The 18,655-nt window shown below is 35.5% G+C and overlaps 1 protein-coding gene across 10 annotated transcripts in view; it reads right to left on the reverse strand.

Moving 5' to 3' along the window:
• LOC102690903 (dachshund homolog 1) overlaps positions 1–18,655 on the reverse strand; it is a 183,290-nt gene that overhangs the window by 78,360 nt on the left and 86,275 nt on the right. For 8 of the 10 annotated variants that reach the window (XM_069178789.1, XM_069178788.1, XM_069178790.1 and 5 more), the window contains one exon: positions 8,961–9,122. The exons of the other annotated variants lie outside the window; for them this stretch is intronic. In XM_069178789.1, coding sequence (XP_069034890.1) covers positions 8,961–9,122 — 162 coding nt within the window. The remainder of the gene's footprint in view (positions 1–8,960; positions 9,123–18,655) is intronic. 10 annotated transcript variants of the gene reach the window in all.

Raw genomic sequence — 18,655 nt, forward strand, 5'->3', positions numbered from 1 at the left:
TAGCAGAGTCCCTTTTAAAAAGATTGCTTTCAGTCAATGCTGGCTGGTTGTCATTCTGGTCAGGCTTTTAAACAAAATACATTAAACAGTATTATCAATCACTAAATACCCTGCTACCATATTGCTTTTGAGTAAATCCAGTTGCATCTGGTCAGTGGGTCATCTCCTTCAATTAGATAATGGATGTCATTTTTTTATTATTATTGCTAGAAATGACTCTATTCATAATCTTCTTTTAAAAGAAATGACATAGACAATGTTTTAAAGGATTTGGAAAACTATTTATAGTTTAAAGTGAACAAGAGAAGGAGGGTGTACAGTACAGTATGCTGTGCTTCCACCATCAAAAACCCAAAAAAGTCCCAATATAAATCACAGTATGCAGATTTAATCTTGTACGATTCTTCCTCGATTCTGCCATAGCACATTCACAAAGGAGCTGTTAGAGGCTTTTATGGACCAGCATTTTAAAAAGGAAACATCCCCCACAGTGTAGTCATATGCTTTAATTTAATGTTTTGTGACAGATAATCTTACTACCTGCAATAAAAGTCTTTGCTTACCAGCTACAAGGAACACACAGATGAACTATTATCTTATTAAAGAGACAGTGACTGTTTAAATACCCACACAGTGGCAAAATAGACTGGGTGATGAAAAAAGAGACAAAAAAGAAAATAACTCATTTATCAATGTATCTTTTTTGCTGACACTAGTCTATCCAATGTCACATGTAGGCAGCAGACATAGTCTGCTAATCCATAACTCACGATCCTAATCCATAACTCACAACAGCTATTGTACGTCCTATTGGAACATCTTCTATTTTGTGAAAAACGTTTGGATGCACAGAAGTAGAAAATGAACAAGAAGAAAGTAGACCTACAGTAACTGCCTTTGGAGGTGTTTGAAAAAGAGAATTTTGATTTCTCTTTAATTTGGTTTAACCACTTTCAAAGCGATATAATATATATATCTAACCAGTTAATCAATTATGAATGATCAGCTAGTCTTCAAATGAAATACAAAGACAGTGACTAGACAATACTAACACACTAGTTCTAACAAAATCAAAATCCATTATCCACTAAAATTAAGGTTTTTAGCATGTCAGCCTTAAAACAAAGGGCAAAATGTATTTTTTATGTATGAAATATCCTGCATTTCTAAAAAACACATTGTATCACGACAATATACAGTACATGTAAAAGTACACAATACAACTCTAAGACCATTTCTTAATACACTAGTTTAAGCATTTGAGAGATCACAAATTCAGTTGTTACACTATTGAGAAAACACCAAAATCATTTATTATTGATCCAAGGATGATAAATGCTTGTTTCAATGAAGAACAATAAGTAGAAATAAGCAATCAATTTAGGAATTCCCACACAGGTACATTTATAATTGCACTGCTTTGGAAGGCTAAAAGCATTTAGCCAGAGGATTTGGGAGAGAAGATGAATTAGAATGTTGTACAAACAGCACATACATGTAGCTATATTGTTTTATGGCATGTACTGTATTTTGAAAAGTCTACAGATTTCAGGGTTGTAAGGAAATACAAATATGGGACTAAGAGCTACAAAGCCACATTACTGTAAATGCTGAGACTGCCTGTGAATCAACGTGAATCAATTTTAATAATTTAATTGTATAATAAAGAGGTAGAAGTCATGACAGCCAAAACTCATCAACGCCACCTTATACAGTATATTTACTCCATCCTACCAATGGTGATCAGTTGAAAAGTTCAAAAACGAATTTAATAGCCTTTGACACTAAGCACAGTAAACTAGATAACTGCAATGTAACCAAAGCAGGCTACAGAAAAAGTGCCAGTTTGAACACAGATGATACACTGATGATAAAGTGTCAATCTGTTACCTCTTCTATTGCTTCAAGATAATGTATAATGCAATATCTCTGACGTCTAATACCAAGAACAATTTAATGTTGTTTATGCAGGTATTTAAACCTGCAACCAATTATTATTATTTTTTTCTCCATCTCAAGCCAAATTGTCTATTACTAGAGAAAAGTCCCTGTTCCCTTCCAATGGGATCTTTAGACCTCTTATAAAGGGAACAAACAGAACTGTGTTAAAATTTTAGACCATGATAAAGCTGGCATTTAGACATTAAGCCATCCTAAAGTTTTCGAATATCTTATTTGATATGCTTTTTCTGTTTTCTTTTTGTTAAAACTGTGGTAATGACGGGAGACTCCCATTAACTCTGGTTAATTCCACCCAAATCTCTTTTAATTAAAGATACAACTGAAACAATTGAAATCTATTATTTTTAATGGGTGATATAAGATACTATTATACAGTATCTCTGCATTAATGAGAAAACTTGAGTAAGCATTACTACTATAGATTATACACACATTAGAAATTATGAAACAGAAGTAAATGCTTATCATCTGTGAAAGGCTGAATGTTATTTATTTCTAGTATCAAATTTACACCAAGTGACACTGTCTTTTCAAATTGTTTATCTATTCAGCTTCCAAAGGTCACTCAGTTCCACTTGTAAATTCAACCTGACAGAGATTACTAAAAAGGGACAGCTAAATGAATTCATCATCATGCAATCAAACATCTCCAAATTAATTTATCCAATTAATGAAAAATGCAACCCAATGCTGATTGGGAGTGACATGCAAACTGGTCAGTATTTTTTTTCTTAAATACTTGTGTTCATCTTTTGAGGTAACACAAGGAGACAGCAGTAAGAAAAAAAAGCACTGCACTATTTCATGTACCAGTTAAGCACACTTAATATTTCTGATATAATGCTATCATTCATAATGAAATTTCTCTGGATCATTACAGAAATAATTTTAAATGCATGTTCACGTTGTGAAGTATTTTCACAGTAGCAGACATTTGTGTACATAACAATTGCGTGTGGATTCTTCGGCATGCATATTCAATTTTATGCTGATGCTAAACTGCCAATGCAACCAGAATTAATAACAGCTATTCGACTTCATTAAAAATAAATTATTATCAAGTTATCTTCAAAATTCCATTAAAGCTTAGCAATGCTCTACAGTTATCAGGCACCTGCTTCCTAGGAACAGAAATCTCTAACAGCATTGCTCTGAATAAGTTAGCCCAAGAAACTTCTCTTACTGTTAAATGCAGTTTTGTCTTTACAGGAATATTAGAAGTGACAGGAGTCTTAAAAAAAGACTGAGTTTTTTACTTAAATTATTTTTTGTGAAAGAATAAAGCTTAGAAATGAAAACCTAACCATTCCAGCTTTCTTTTTAGTTTTCCTACTGCACTAAGGTTAATATGCATCAAATTATATGATTAATATGCGCCCTGTGGAGGTTTCTGTAGCAGCCCTCTGCCCAACCCTTATCAACAGTTTGAAGTGTCAGAAACAGATATTCCACAGTGGAAATTCAAACACCATCATTCCTCAGTGTGTGCAGTACCATAGAAGACAAACAAGGGCTCTTGTTGGGTTTGCCCTTCTACAGAGTTGGAAATATTATTAGAAAGGACATAAACAGACTAATTAAATCACAGCAGTCAGACTGAGATGACAGCTGGTACAGTGTGTGACTGAGCAGATCCATATCTTTGATTTCAATGCAGCCTCTATAAGCTGTTCTTAGACATCCCCAAGTTAAATGCAGTCTTTCTATGGTGTGTAACATTTACGTTCTAGACAGAAACATTTGAAGTATTTTGCAGTCTACAAAAGCTTTCAATACCATATTAGATTCTGGAATAAAAGCAGTAATGATGCCATTAGCGTTCGTCAGCAGGACTCTTGAAAATCAACAGCTTTATTTTATCTTGCTGTGAGTTATGGCTGTGCTATTGCATATGCAGTCTGTATGGCACAGAGTACATTATAGCTTTTCCTTGCAGAACATGCATCCAATATAAGATAAGAACTTAATTAACCCCTACCTTGTCTATCTATTGCCAAAAATCAATGCCAAGAATCTGAGAAAATATACGTATATTTTACATATGATTTATATGAATTTATATATGAATGTTACTGACATCACCAAAAGGGGAAATATAATTGTGGGAAAAACAAATCAGGATTAATAGAATGTTCTGTTTAATCAAAAACTGCAAAACAAATCAGTAAAATAACTATTGTCTTCTATTATACAGCATCACCATTTAAAATTTCAGTTAACATCCTTTCCAGAAGTCAGTAATGAGCAGGTTGTTTTGCACAAGATAAATCCATTTAAATGCTACATTCAGAAATGAGAAACTTGAACCAAGACAAAGCAGTGACTAATTTGTTGATAATTTTTAGAAAGCTCCTGAACTACATTTACCCTAATTATCTTGTTTTCTGATGCATCTTTTGCAGAGACAAAATATTTTTTAAACCCTTTTTTCATCTCTTGTGATTTGTTTTGTTTTTTTATGGATACACTACAGTGAGTGGCAATGAGGTGTTTACTGAGTTCGCTTTGCCCTGACTTTTTTACCCCCTGCATTTGAAATCTGAAAACTGTACCACCAGCTTAACCAAAAAGGATTAACTCTCATATCCAACTGAGAACACAGATAATTCTCAGTAATTGGTAAAAAATGAAGATGAATGGGACTGTGAGATAAGGACCAATTAGCTCATCGTGGTTACAGCTGCGGTCTCAATCCAGACACATCTCTCGAGTCTTGGCCTCCTTCTGCAAAGAAGCCTGCTGGAATTAGCAGGATGACCCTATGAATAGTGGGATGCCTTCCCATCATCTATTTCTCCTTCTATTTTAATTCCTAACTGAGAAGAGACACCTGTCACGTCTTGCAGTGCACGTCACTGTTCCCTCTCTTAGGGCTTTTCAATGGAGTCCATGTCGAAAGCTGCATTTTGTAACTAACTTCTGGAGTTAAATGACTGTTGTACACAGCCCTAAATTCCCTGTCAATCGTTTCATTATAGTAGCATCATCTGCTTGATAATACACGCAATTCCCTCATCTAATTATGGAGAGTCTTTGAGGTCCATTAACGTTGCCGAGGCGAGGAATCAGATGTAAAACTGCACCCAGTGGCCAGCAAGGCAAAGTTTTCTTTTCTTCAGCTCAAGGTCTCAGAGAATTTTTTTTTTCCCGAGCCTATAAAATATTCCCTTTCTTTAAATAGGCGCACATGTGTCTGCAAGAAGGGGGGAAATGGCCACAGCTTTACTTTTGACAATAAAGGTTCTGTTCAGGTCAATTCAATAAGAAGGAATTAATCGCTATTTCTTTCTTTGCAGCAAGTATGTCAAAGGAATGTTTTTGTTTGGTTTCAAGCTGTAATTAGGGAATTTCCTGTGAGTCTTTGCAATAACCCACTCTCCCAGCCCAAAATGAAAATCAAAAAGATTAAAATTTGTTTGTTTTTTTTCTTGAATGGGCTCAACAGCCTAGATATTCTAACATTTTAAGCAAAAGTTTAAACAAAGTAAGTTGGATTTCAGTTTAATTCGTTGATATAATTAACAACACTGATGCACTCAGAAGAGAGTAATTGTTTTGAATATTTAATGCAGAACAAACATTGGCCAGCTCAATTTAGATCTATATAGAGACAACACAAATGATTTAAGTAGAGCACAAAATGTCCTTCACATGCCATATCTGCTATTTTTAACACAGCAGCAAAATAAACACAATAGATTTCCTTCAGTAAAAGTGGTCTGTAATTAAAGATGAAAGATCTATGCAATTTAAAGTCAATGGTAAAAGTAAAAGGATTTCTACAGAATTTAAAATAAAAATAAACATGATCAGTACAGCTTGTTAAACTTTTTAACTGATTCAAACTATTCTTGTATCTTACATATGTATGTTCGGACTTTTGATTGGTTATCTAGGCTATACCGTACAGACTAACATCTGAAATAACACATCAAAATTGTAATTTTTAAATTTGCAGTAGTCTTCCTTTGTTATCATAGCAATCTGTATGGTCATTTCCATCGATTTAAAAAAAATGAATACCCACAGAATGCGTTTTAGTCCCTCCTACTCTTTATGTAAATTATATTTAAACACAAATAACAGGAAAGTGCAAGGTGTGTACAGTACATAAACACATCTACACTGCAGTCTTAAGAATTATATTTTATTTTTTTTTAAAGACAGGAACTTATTTCTTACTTTTCTGGAAGCAGCTGTTTGAGCAATTTATTTTAAATAGGCATGAACTCATTTCCTATTAATCAGCCTGCTGGTATTGTTAACAACAGGGACTATAGTCAGAAAGGATTGCTGCCAAAAAAGTTCTCACTGAATACTGTCATGGCTATATCTGTCAATGATATATATAAATACCAAGAGCAGAATCTTCTATTCTGCAGTGCAGTTGCATTCATATGCCAAAACATTAGGAATATAAAGGTAAATAAAAGGAAGAGGAAAAAAAATAAAAATGTGGCTTCACACTGCAAGTAATGTGAAGAGTCTTTAATATCAAAACAGTGATTAAGTGCATTATACATTATGTTCTTGAGACAGATGTGGGTTTTTAAAATGTTTTTAAGGCTAAAGGCTATCTTTATATTAATGCCCCTAATAGATTAAGTAGCATCAAAGCTCTCCTTATGCATAGTTTCGAAACCTTTCTCCCTTCCTTTCTTTCAGAAATATACTATGGACAATCATATTTCCAAGCAATCTGCTGGTCGTGTAGTTAGCTGAATAGAGCTTGCAACATTTTTCCTCCTGATCGTCTGTGTGGCTCCTATCGGCCACCCTGTCACAAGAGAGTGCTTGATATAAACAAGAGATTGCAGAGACATCCAGTAATCAATATTAGGATGGCTTCAGTACTGCACATCATTTGTCTCGGCAACCATTTCTTTGACCAAACGAAGCATTAATTCAAATCATAAATCTGAGGTGATTTAAATCCAGGAATGAGAGGCTGCCTGCTTTAATGATTTATTTTGTACATTTCTGCAAGCGAGAGATTTGTCCATACGCAGTGACAGGTCACCTTCAAATGCCAGTGGCAGACTGTTCATCACCATGCAGACTAGCATCTCATCGGTGCAAGTAAATATTAAAGTAAAAGAATCCAATTGATTGTGGATGGGGGAGAAAGGCGTCACTGCCATATATTTTACTCAGAGTGCTAATGCCTTACTTTCTGCACCTTCAGTGGCTGTTTTGCTAGAATTATTATTCTAGTGGGAGGCTGTGTGCTCAAGGTTACAATTTAAATTGTAGCAGATAAAACAGTTTCTTATTAGCTTCATTGCCATGGCCTCGCTGCTCTTATTCACATTTATCTTTATTTCTGTGACCTCCTAGCCTCATTTTTTTCTCGCAGTTATGACCTCATTCCCCATGCATTTTCTTTGTTAAACATGTTTATAATACATCCTGTTTCCAGAACACACGGTGTCAAAGATTGACTACGAATTCCAGCAAATCATAATCACATTCAAAACTTTTGAAGGATAAATCAAACACTCAGCTTGGGAGCCACAGCCCAAGAAACAATAAAACATATGTTTATTTTACATTTGTACACTATGCCTATTTTTTTCTGGTTCAAGCAGTGAACCACGTGTATAGCACGTCTTAATGCAGCCCCCATTTTGTTAGCAGTAATTTAATAAGATCCAAGTATGAGATATTTAAAATCCCCCTCTCTATCAAGATAAATTCTGTTTTTTAAATAATGGAATCTACGTACTGTAATACAATATACAATATTTTTTCCACCTCATGATGTAAAAACAGTTTAGAAATGTGCTGTTTGTCTTAAACAGGGAATTCAAAGGAATCTAATTACCCTTACACAAGCCTTTCAGATCCCATTTCAGGATGTGAGACTGGCTACAGTGTATCAAGACCTCTCTCAGATAAGAATCAAAATGCACTAAAAGCTACCAGGAATTCCTATATTTGATCTTATTCCATTTAATAAAAAGAATTTTTAATCCTTTTTAAAGCTGTGATTTCTTTCCCAGAAAAATAATATTTTATGTTCCAACAGTTAGAATGGACCATTTTTCTCTGTATTACACTGGATAAAATGTTTATTGGTTTTAAAATCAAGGTCTGAAACATTTAGTTTAGTAGAGTATAACCACAAAAGTACAACTTAAATACTTAATTAAATACTTATTATAATAAATATTATGATATCAATCATAATAATTATATTATTATATTAAATATTATGAAATACATTTCTCCTTTGTTTCTAGAAATATTGCATTGACGTCATTCTATTTCTTTCATTGGGAAGTTTTTTTTCCCCATAGACGGGGCTTTTAGATTATTTAAAGCATTCATATATTCATTGAAACAGCTTGATGTGATACAAAAGATGCTTTTTTTTTCACATTGCATTGTTGGCGAATGGATGTTGGTGAATCAGCTATGAGAGGATGGATAAATAAGTCAGAGAAACATCAGTCTTCAAGTGCACACAGACCAAAGACAAGGTGTGATGAAAATGAACATGAACCACTACTTCTCCCCGGCTGCACTAACTACACCGGCTGACTGGAGGCACGATCACTGCTCCTGCACGGCACTTGACCTCTTTGCCCTCACAGCACACTGAGATTCGCCCGCTCACAACTGTAAACCAATACAGTGCACATCAATGCTTATCTTGGCCACAGAAAAAAACGGTAATTATTATGTTTATTAGCTTCCTAACTCTTCACATTTCTGGTTGGAACTCTGCCCTCATCATGATATTGATTTATGTGGGACCCTAATAGCTCTGATGAAGCAATGGAGTGGTTAAACGCCGACAGACTGCTGTTTTCGGAAGAGGGTCGTGCGGCACCGTGGCCCTCCCTCGGTACGGGACTCTTCCCGCGGACCGACCCCTGTGGCGCCGCAAGGGGGGGGCTTCGCCGTGCCTCTGGGGGATTGCGCCAGCGGAGCATGAGCGCGCGAGGCAGGTTAGAACCGCGGCGCGGGAGTGAAGGGGTGCTTGACGCACTCACCCACACTGGAGTTGAGGTCTCCGTTCTCCGAGTCGCCCGCGTGCTGGTTATTGCTGCTGTGGTAGCTGCCCATGACCTCGAGCTTGATCTTCTTCACCTTCATGGCCTCAGCGATGGCGGCGTTCGTGGCGGCCGCGGCCGCTGCCGCGGCGGCTGTGAGGCCTGGTGACCGAGAACAAACAACACGTGAGGCAGGACTGGGGGGCTCCCCTCCTGCGGGGGCAGACAGCACCGCTCGGCGCCCCCCTGCTTCAGGGCCTTTCTGGGACGCAGATCGGCCCGTGCCAATTTCACTAGAACACAGGCACAGCTCCTTCCAAAGCCTCGTCCCAATCCGATGGCTCTTTCAGCCTAACGCTGCATGCCATGTTGTGATTTACTAAACTTTGGAGTTGCAAAGTCTGTACTGGAATATTCAGCAGTAAAGATTCCATCCTAAATATATTGCTTTGGTACTGTGTTATTTTAGGATTGCTTCTGTGTGAATGTCAATATAAAAAAGGCATTTTTTCATCGGAGTTTTCCGATGAAAGGTGTGTCCGCATACAGAGCATACACACATAGGTTTTATACCAGGTTGAGCTGCAGTGCACAACTAAGTTAAAACTAAAAAGAAACAGGCTGAAATCAATATAAAATCTTTTTTTTGGAGGGGAGGGGGGTTCAGACAAAATGTCTTACATTCAACATGCTTTCTCTTATTTTACATGCATAGAATGTTAACAGTATATATACAGTATAAACTGTATAAACTACCACTATGTCTTTTATACAGCAATTATTTGTTCTATAGGATAGCAGTGTAGCTGATGTTTCCTTGTGCAACTAATAATGATTTGTAATGAGCTATACACTGGGGAAGCATGAGGAGAGTACACTTTTAAATGGCACTAGAAATATGGCACAGAACATAGTTTCTGTGTATCTGGTGGTTGCAATATTGTGTGCCCCTAGGACACTGGTGTGCTCTATAATAATGTGTTTATGCCATTGCTTTTTGTTGGTGACAGATGGAGTCAGACTAACACAGATGAACTGACATACTGTCTTTATTTTGTGTTTGTAAATGAAATGTGCCAGCAACAGTGTATGGAAGAAGATGTTAATAGAAATGTAAAGGCATTTTGATGCAAGAAAGCTGGTATCAATACAACCAGCAAAATAAAGAATGTCATAATTCCCAGCTTCAGTGGCTTTAATGATGATAAAATGTTCACTCTTTTGTATTTTGCACAGTTGAAAGGGCAGCTCTGGGTTGGGAAGTGAATTTTTCCTAAAGAGCAAAATTCTTAGCTTCACAGTAGTTTTCGATTCTCCTCCCTGAGTTACTTGAAAGGGCTATGGCATTTCAACTGATGAAAGAGGCTGGAAAAAAACGAGAACAGACCTCTGTTCTAGAGTGCCAGTGAAGTCATTACAGCATACTCCTCTGTTGGCATTTACTGGCGCAATGCCTATCTAACTAAAATCTATCCACATAACTAATATTATTCATAATGCAACTCTGAAAGAATAAAGGAATTTTCTTACAGATGTCACAGAGGTGTCGAGGGAGCAAAAGCACATTGAAACATACAGAGATGCTACATTCGATCCTCTTGCACAAATAAATCTCAAGTGTGCAAGAAAGGTATGATCCTTTGACCTTCAGCATCATTGTATTTCATTTCTGTAACTAACCTTGAAGCAGCAGTTAACTCTGGTGAATAATATAGACAGTAAATGTTTCTAGTATATATATCCAATTAACAATGAACTGCTTGCTGTCTATAATTCCTTAACTGTACTGCATTTTTATGTCCAGTAACTATTAGTGAATGAAAGTAATTCAGATAGGCTGGTCTATTTAAAAAATAAAAACAACCATATTATATTAAAATTTTGTTTTTCACTAGCCTAAAGAGGTTTTTTTCAATTTATATGCACTCTAATCTAAACAGTGAAACATTTCATTTTGTAGATTAAACCATTTTGTAAAGATAGAGAGGCCTTACAATAAAACTGTATACCTCACAGTAATAGTGGGTCTATGGCTAACCGACAATAAAGATGAAATTTTGCACCTGTCAAATCAGAGATTGAGCTCTTATTTTATCTAAGCCACCCTCAGATGCCTTAACATGGCAGCGGACTTGCAAATTGAATGAATGAAAAAAAAATCTCTAAATTTGTAGAGCATCTGAATGAGCAGTGCAGTATTGTAGCAGCTGCCTTTTTAAATTTAGGAGACAGTGTCAGGAACACTTCCAGTCTGTAATTGCTGCCAAAATTCAAGGTAAATGTCATAATTAAATTGTAGTTAAAACTATCCAACAGCTTTCACTTAGTTATTATACAATAACTTAGAGAATTACACAACTTTCTCTGCTTTAACAGTGTGACTTCCAAATGCAATATTTACGAATAAAGCACTGGTTTACTACATGCTTTCCAAAGATGAAAAGGTGAGTATCAGCATTAACAGCAGTTTAATTCAGTTTTTTTATATTCACATGACTATTTTAAATGCTATGAAATAAAGAAATTCTTCAAACTGTTTCATATGCTCTAAAGTATCTGTCAGTAAAGATGGTTACTTATAGTTACCTTGGGGCTAATTTCATTTCTTGGGAGGTATTTAAAGTTCCACCAACTTGAAATCATAGAATGCTTTTAAAATGTGAACATGACAGATGGCCCTACATGGATGCATTTTGAGTTTTAATCACTTATAAGGGTAAAAGCTGCCCCTTTGCTAACCAGTTTATGCCTGATATTTTCATGGCTGTTTATTACAAGGGACAAGTTACTTCATAAATATCTCATCACTTAGCTGTCACACACATTTCAGTGACATGACTCAAGCACAACTATTAGCTGTGCGAATGTAGCCAGTACACAGAGAGGAAAATCGAACATGTGGCATTAATACGCAGTCTTGGTTCCTAACCATCTGATAGGCAGATGGTGCGAAGCGGATTCTCCAGCAGAAATGAAGGGGCACATCATTTAAAACCTTGTTTGCATTTTAAAAGACATCAGTTCCATATTGATGTACAGTATACATCATGACAGAACTTAATAGCCACTCTTGTTTGCTGTCGCCTCATCCTATTCCATATGTATGCAGAAATTGTCACTGCGTACCCCATAAGATGGCTTTGCTATTTAATATAATGTATGTGGCCTCCACTTTCTGCTGAAGGTCACTCTTCTTAGGTAAAATTTGCATGAGTCAAGTGATTCTAAATGAGGTATTTCAAAAAGTAAAATGAAATAAAAATACAATAGCTCATAGATTTAGCACAGGAAGTTGCTTTTTTTTAAATCAGATATCACCAAAGTGAACACTGCATAAAAACAGATCAAAAGAACTTAGTTAATAAGTGCCCACATATTATTTTAGTGTGGGTTAAAATTATTATATTGACCCTTAAGTTTAGTTAGGTGTAGAATGTCATCATCAAAACCCCATTTAAAATGGAACATTACACATGTGTAAATTCTCTGTCCTAGAATAGCTACATCTATCTGTATTTCTGTATGTATGTGGTGGCAGAGATAGGGCAATGATAGGGTAGAGGGACCAAGAATAAACAACCTTTTGAAATGCAAGAGAGGCCATTCAAGTCACATTGTAAGCATTCGATTGCCAGGTATAAGAAAGGCACATGACAGAGGGAGGTTAGGAGCAAGCAGGACTATTGTTACGCTGTTATTTAAATGCAGCATTAAGGCACCTCTGATATACCAACAGCGTCAAAGGAAAGTCAAAGGAAACAGTGGAACATTAAAGTAAAACCATGGTAAAATGCTTCTTTAACATAAAGAGGACAAAACATGATGTAAACCATGGTACACACAAGGTAAAACCAAGCAATGGTACTGTTTTGAACCTCCACACAGGGGCTATGCAGTCTGATTACTTTAATCATGAAAAATAATGAGAGGATTCTGGATATACTGTACTGTAAATACACTACATTATTCTACAACCTTTTCTCTGAGGTTATGAACCTGGGACACCCTGGTGAGGCCTTGGCCTTCATGAAGCTGATGAGCTACACTGTCTAAAGCTGGTCTCCCTCAAGCTGTCTTGCATGGGACTTATTTTCATAACTGTAAAACTACACAACAAAGTATTGCTTAGAATTGGATTATGGGACTGAACATCAGTCAGCTCTCACCATTTCACAATACAATGCTACTACATGTATCACTGTACCTCCTTTTACACCCCAACACCCTTTTCACAGCCTCTGGAGGCCACTAGATAGTCATCGAGGCTTCCAATACAGTTCCAAAGGGCAGACTGCTACTGTAGATTTAGTTTTGCAGAATTATATTGGAAGAAATACTTAAAGGTATTAATAAATTTGACCCTCTTGTTTTCTAAAATTCAGTTAATGATGACAAATATGGGTTTGCTCTGTGCAATGATATTATGATTACAGTATAGAATTATTTGAATTTTTTTGAGATACATGATCTAATCCATAACTCATTCTGCTGTAAATTGGCTTTTGTTCCTGTTTCATCTGGGGTATTAATAAATCTGGTGGGAACTGTATAAACAAACTTTACTTACATGAAGACCCATCGATTTATTTATGCAAAACATGTTATTTGATCTTTAAAGTCTTTGCCAGCTGGTAGAAAATCTGAATTGATATATAATCATGCTTTATACCCCAACAACTTGGTATTGCCCTCCCTTTACACAGGCAGGAATCAGCCCAAGTACTTATCTTAGTGCCACCTGCAGTTTGCAAAGGAGCATTATGGTACTAATGTTAATGGAAATTAACCCCTACAAACCCACCAGAAGCTTTAACTTTGCTTTTACAGTAACACATTACTGTTTAAAACATGTTTTGACAAATCTGTTTGTGAATCATCTCAAACATTTATGGTCGCAAATGACTCTTTTTGTCACAAATTAAACTCATCTCATCTCAAACCTTCACTGAATTGTGCTGGGACTCCTTGCATCCCTACAAGGTGTATACATCCTTCAACATCTACAAAACCTACAAATGTTAGTTTGACTTTATTAATATGTATAGTTAGTATATAATGTATTTCCTGATCAAGGGAGCAGATGATGCATAACCAAGTACTAATATCAATCAATTAAAACTGTCCATTAACAACCAACCCTGGGCCACCTACTCAAAGTCATAAGCAGACAACAAGTAACAAAACCACATGACTATTAAGACTATCCAAAAACTTTCAGGGATATAATCTGATCAAAACATTCAAGTCCTTTTTGTCGTCTGTGAAATCTGAAATAGCAAGGTTTCCTGGAAGAACTATTAAAACATATTTCATGTGACTTTTGTTACAGAAAAGACATTATTTAGAAATCTTAAATAATAACTGATGAACACTAAACAATTGTGTAGCTCTTTGGTCGTCGTCATAAATTCCCTCAGACCACTGAAGATTATGGCCTAGATCTAATATTAGTATTTCTTTGCTTGGTTCTATCCTCCGGAAAGAAAAAAACATCAGTGGGGTTTTTTTCTGGTGTGAGCCACCACAATCAGGTTTTCCAAATCATTCTTCAGCACTTCCCTAAACAGCATTTTGTTACTAAAAAAAGCAATATTATTCGTATCCTGTGCTCTCGGCAAAGCTCCCTGTCACAAAATGCTCCCTCTAGTATGAAAGCTCCAGATGAAGCTACAGCATGCGGAATGAATGTCCAGAAAAATTGTCACTGTCACCATGTCCTACTTCTGGAACTGAATGCAGCAATTGTGTTGCTATTGTTTGTTTTCATAATGAAGGTAAAATCCTAATCAAAATACTCTTCAATAGTTTCTTAAGAAACATTACCAGAATATGTTCAGGTGAGGAGCTGCATCAACATGTGTAGGCTGCAAAGGAAGAAGTAAAGGTTTATTCCATGCTGAAAAGAGAAGAAAGAAAACCAAGGTGTGTCACAGCCGAAATGTTGTGTTGCCTTTCTTCTCTTTTCAGCATGGAAAAACCTTCATTATCAGAATATGCTCTGCTTAATGTCAGCCAGAGTTACCCAATTCATGTCCCATCATAACACTGGGACAATTCTGAAAAATAGTTTCCGAATTTCAGAAATTCATTGAGTTAATCGGAAATCCATCAATTCAGATCAATCATGTTTTATTAGATGTGTAAAAATATTGGCAGCAGACACTGTTACTCTTCATTTTCCACTAAGTACAGCCAATAGTCCACACACCCCCATATCTCTCGAGAAAGAGCTTCTAATAACTACTAAGCAACACACTGAAAATGCAAGATAATGATTAAGGGCTTCTGTTTTAGACAGGAGCACTGGTATGTTTCTCTGTTTTCTAAATAAATGGAGGTTCTAAAATATGATGCATAGTACATATTTAAACCCATTAGTTCACTGCAACACCATTGTGTTTATTGGGGATAAAGAGGTCAGTTATTACCGGAGAACAAATAACTCAGCACTGACCTGCCACAGTACATGTCATTCTGCTGTAATTTGCATAACATACTGAGAAGAGTTACAGTGGAACCAGTTAGATAGTAGTTGAGAAATGGATTATATTGATGGTATAATTTGTGTTTGTACCACATGCAGGTAAGACTCTATGTCTTAAAGGTACATACAGGTCAAGCTGGCTGCATATGGTGACCCAATGCCCTATTAATAGTATATTTATATATTATATATTAACTATTAATTATTACATTAGTGTATCCACTTTTTATCCATTACCTGTACTTAGCATGTTAATATAGGGTATTGAAACAGAATCCTGCATCCAACCAACAGAAAATGTTTAATAAGATATTGTCCCTAGCTAAACAATGTAGAATACCTTTTTCTAACCCTTAACCAAGCACTATATCTAACCCTAGATTCTGTGCTCATTTAACACTGAATGTAATATTAATCCAAATATCAGATATTTATGTTTACAATAATGAAATAGGTATTTGTACCTTAATTTTAATTTGTATCTTAATTTTAATAAAACATATGCTGTACTTAGGTCGTTAGTTTAGACATAATAGTGCAATTAAATAATAAATCAAATGGAGATGCACCTTTTAACTGCATTTAAATAGTCAAACAATCAGTGCTTTAATGTCTGGTTTTGATTTCATGCAAGAATCACTGCATTGACATTTATTGGATTTGTGATAAATGGTGAACATGCAATGTTCATAGTCATAGCATCCCATATTTTTTGATAAGGTTATTTATTTCACTCAGAATGTGTGCTGATGTTTTAAAAGCAACAACATACAAGATTTTACTCTGTTAAAAATTGTCAAAGTGTATTCCATCAAGTATAGTCCTTGTGTAAGCTGTGACTGTTTTCCTACCACAAGACCATTCAAAGTTATAATAATAAACTTATAGTGCCTTCAAAGTAGCATCTCAAAGTGCTTTACAGTAGGTATAAAAAATAAGAAATAAAATTCACAAAGAGGTTTAAGATAGTAGAAATGCCTGTGATATAACCTGATCTATCCGTTTCCAATTAGAATACCTAAAAGCAGGGAGACAAAATGTTACAGAAATCCATTAAAACCATAGAGCCAAAGGTCAATGCAGTGATATAGTACATGAAATCTAATGTCACAAGAGAAGGATGCAATCATATTCTTTGCAAGTAAGGTATTCACAAAAATGGGCTGTTATCCTAAAATTATTTTTTAATTGTTATCTCAAAATCACGAGATAATTATCTCAGTTTTTTGGAAAACATAGACATTATTTTAATATCTCAATTTCTCACTGAATTATAGGACATCATCTTATTTAATATTCAATGACTTTAAATGAATTCGATTTTTCAATGAATTTCAATTTTCACTGCTAAATCTAGGTAATATGGTCTTCCTTTCACAGAGTCTTGCAACAGGTAGTGTGAGCAGTTTTGACTCACAAATGACACACAAGACTTATGTTATTTTGATATGGGCTAGAAAAATATTTTATAACTTGCAAATCAATTAAAGACATAAAAGTAATGGCTAATTCCAACAATTGTATGTGTTAACTCTATGGGATTGAACACAAGAAAAGGTTTCAAACAAGCCTCTCGACCCACTGAAGTATGGATATGGAACTGCTGCTCCATACAGGGATCAAACCCACAACTCCACCCTGTAACCAGCCACTCTTAGACTGGTTTAAATGAAGGCTGGTTAAACCACCAGCTCAGTACGTATTGCACGGATTTCTTTGTCTTTGGCTTATGCCATTCGCAGTTGAAACATACAGAGTTGTGCTCTTTAAGGGATCCATTATAAGTTACAGGCAGTGAATATAAGAAGACTGGAATCCAATTACATGGGAATGATGCATTGATGTATTTTTGTATTTTTCCACAGATATTAGTTTATACACGTCATAAGTTTGCATGTACAATAGATACAAATCAGGTGCATCAGTTATATGTGGATCCAAACATTTTCTCAACCAGTCCATCTCAGGGCACACACAGACACACACCAGGGCCAAATAACCTACCAGAATGTCCCTGGACTGCAGAAGGAAACCACAGCTATATACAGTACTGTATATATACAAATCTTTAGATCATATATTTAAATGATCTTGATCCTTGAAAATATCAGTGAAAATCATTTAACAAAAATCTTGGCTCATCTTTACAGTACATTAATTACCATTATGAAATAAACATTTTGATGTGAAATAGAAAGATATTTGAATGCTTCTGGTACATTAAGAAAATCAGTAAAAATGTTTCAAATAGAGTGTCATATTGTGCTTACTTGCATAGAGTGAGCAGTAAATTACCTAATCATTCGAAACCTGACTTTGTTAAAAAGTCAAAGGTTTTGTTTTGTATGGTATTATCTTGCTCTTTAAGCCTGTTTCTGAAAAGAAAGAAAAATACTGCCAAGACACTTATAATAAATGAAACGGTTCAGCCTCAGGCAATGGCCTAGTTAATAAACTTTCAATGCAGGTTTCTTTCAACTGTTGCGGACAAGGAGGTTAAAAAATCTTAAATTACAGCCATGTGTGAGTTTTAAAGCATCTGTGCTTTTTATCTGAAACATTTGGCTTCAGAAAAAAGACAAAGAGTGATTGTCTTTCATTTTTTTAATTTACAATGAATTTGTGACAAAAGGGAGCAGTGACTTTTTTAAACTTTTTTCACTTTTTGTGTTTAACATGTAGTTTGTTCAGAATTAAAAGAGATTATTAATGGTGCCATTCTTTGTGTAAATTAAATGAAGTACAATGCGGTAGTTTTTTTATGCACATCTATAAACACTGTCTTGTGGCTTAATTAAAACTCCCAGCACACACTAAGAGAACTGCATTGTTTTTTACATGGGCAATTCAAAAAATAGTTCGGTGTCACGCTGTTTAAGACCCATAAACCCAAGACATGCTTTTGGAAGACAATGATTGCTTTCTTTATCAGTGGTAATCAAAACACCACCTCCCTAAACCCAGTCATGTATACCAACAATTATACAGGCTGTGAATTCATGTTTCATTTAAGATGAACTAAAAAGTCACTCTATATCAGCAATACAGAATGTTATACTTTTTGCATAACTATCAAAACAAACATAATTCTATCTCAAAACATATTCAGTACTAATGAAAGACAAGGATTTCTTCAACCTGTCCAGCAAGAAGCACACGTTAACAAAACCTGCCATTTGAGGAAGAAATTTCCATAACTCTCAGGGATAAT

The sequence above is a fragment of the Lepisosteus oculatus genome, chromosome 15 (assembly GCF_040954835.1).
Source record: "Lepisosteus oculatus isolate fLepOcu1 chromosome 15, fLepOcu1.hap2, whole genome shotgun sequence".
NCBI classification, from domain to species: Eukaryota; Metazoa; Chordata; class Actinopteri; order Semionotiformes; family Lepisosteidae; genus Lepisosteus; species Lepisosteus oculatus.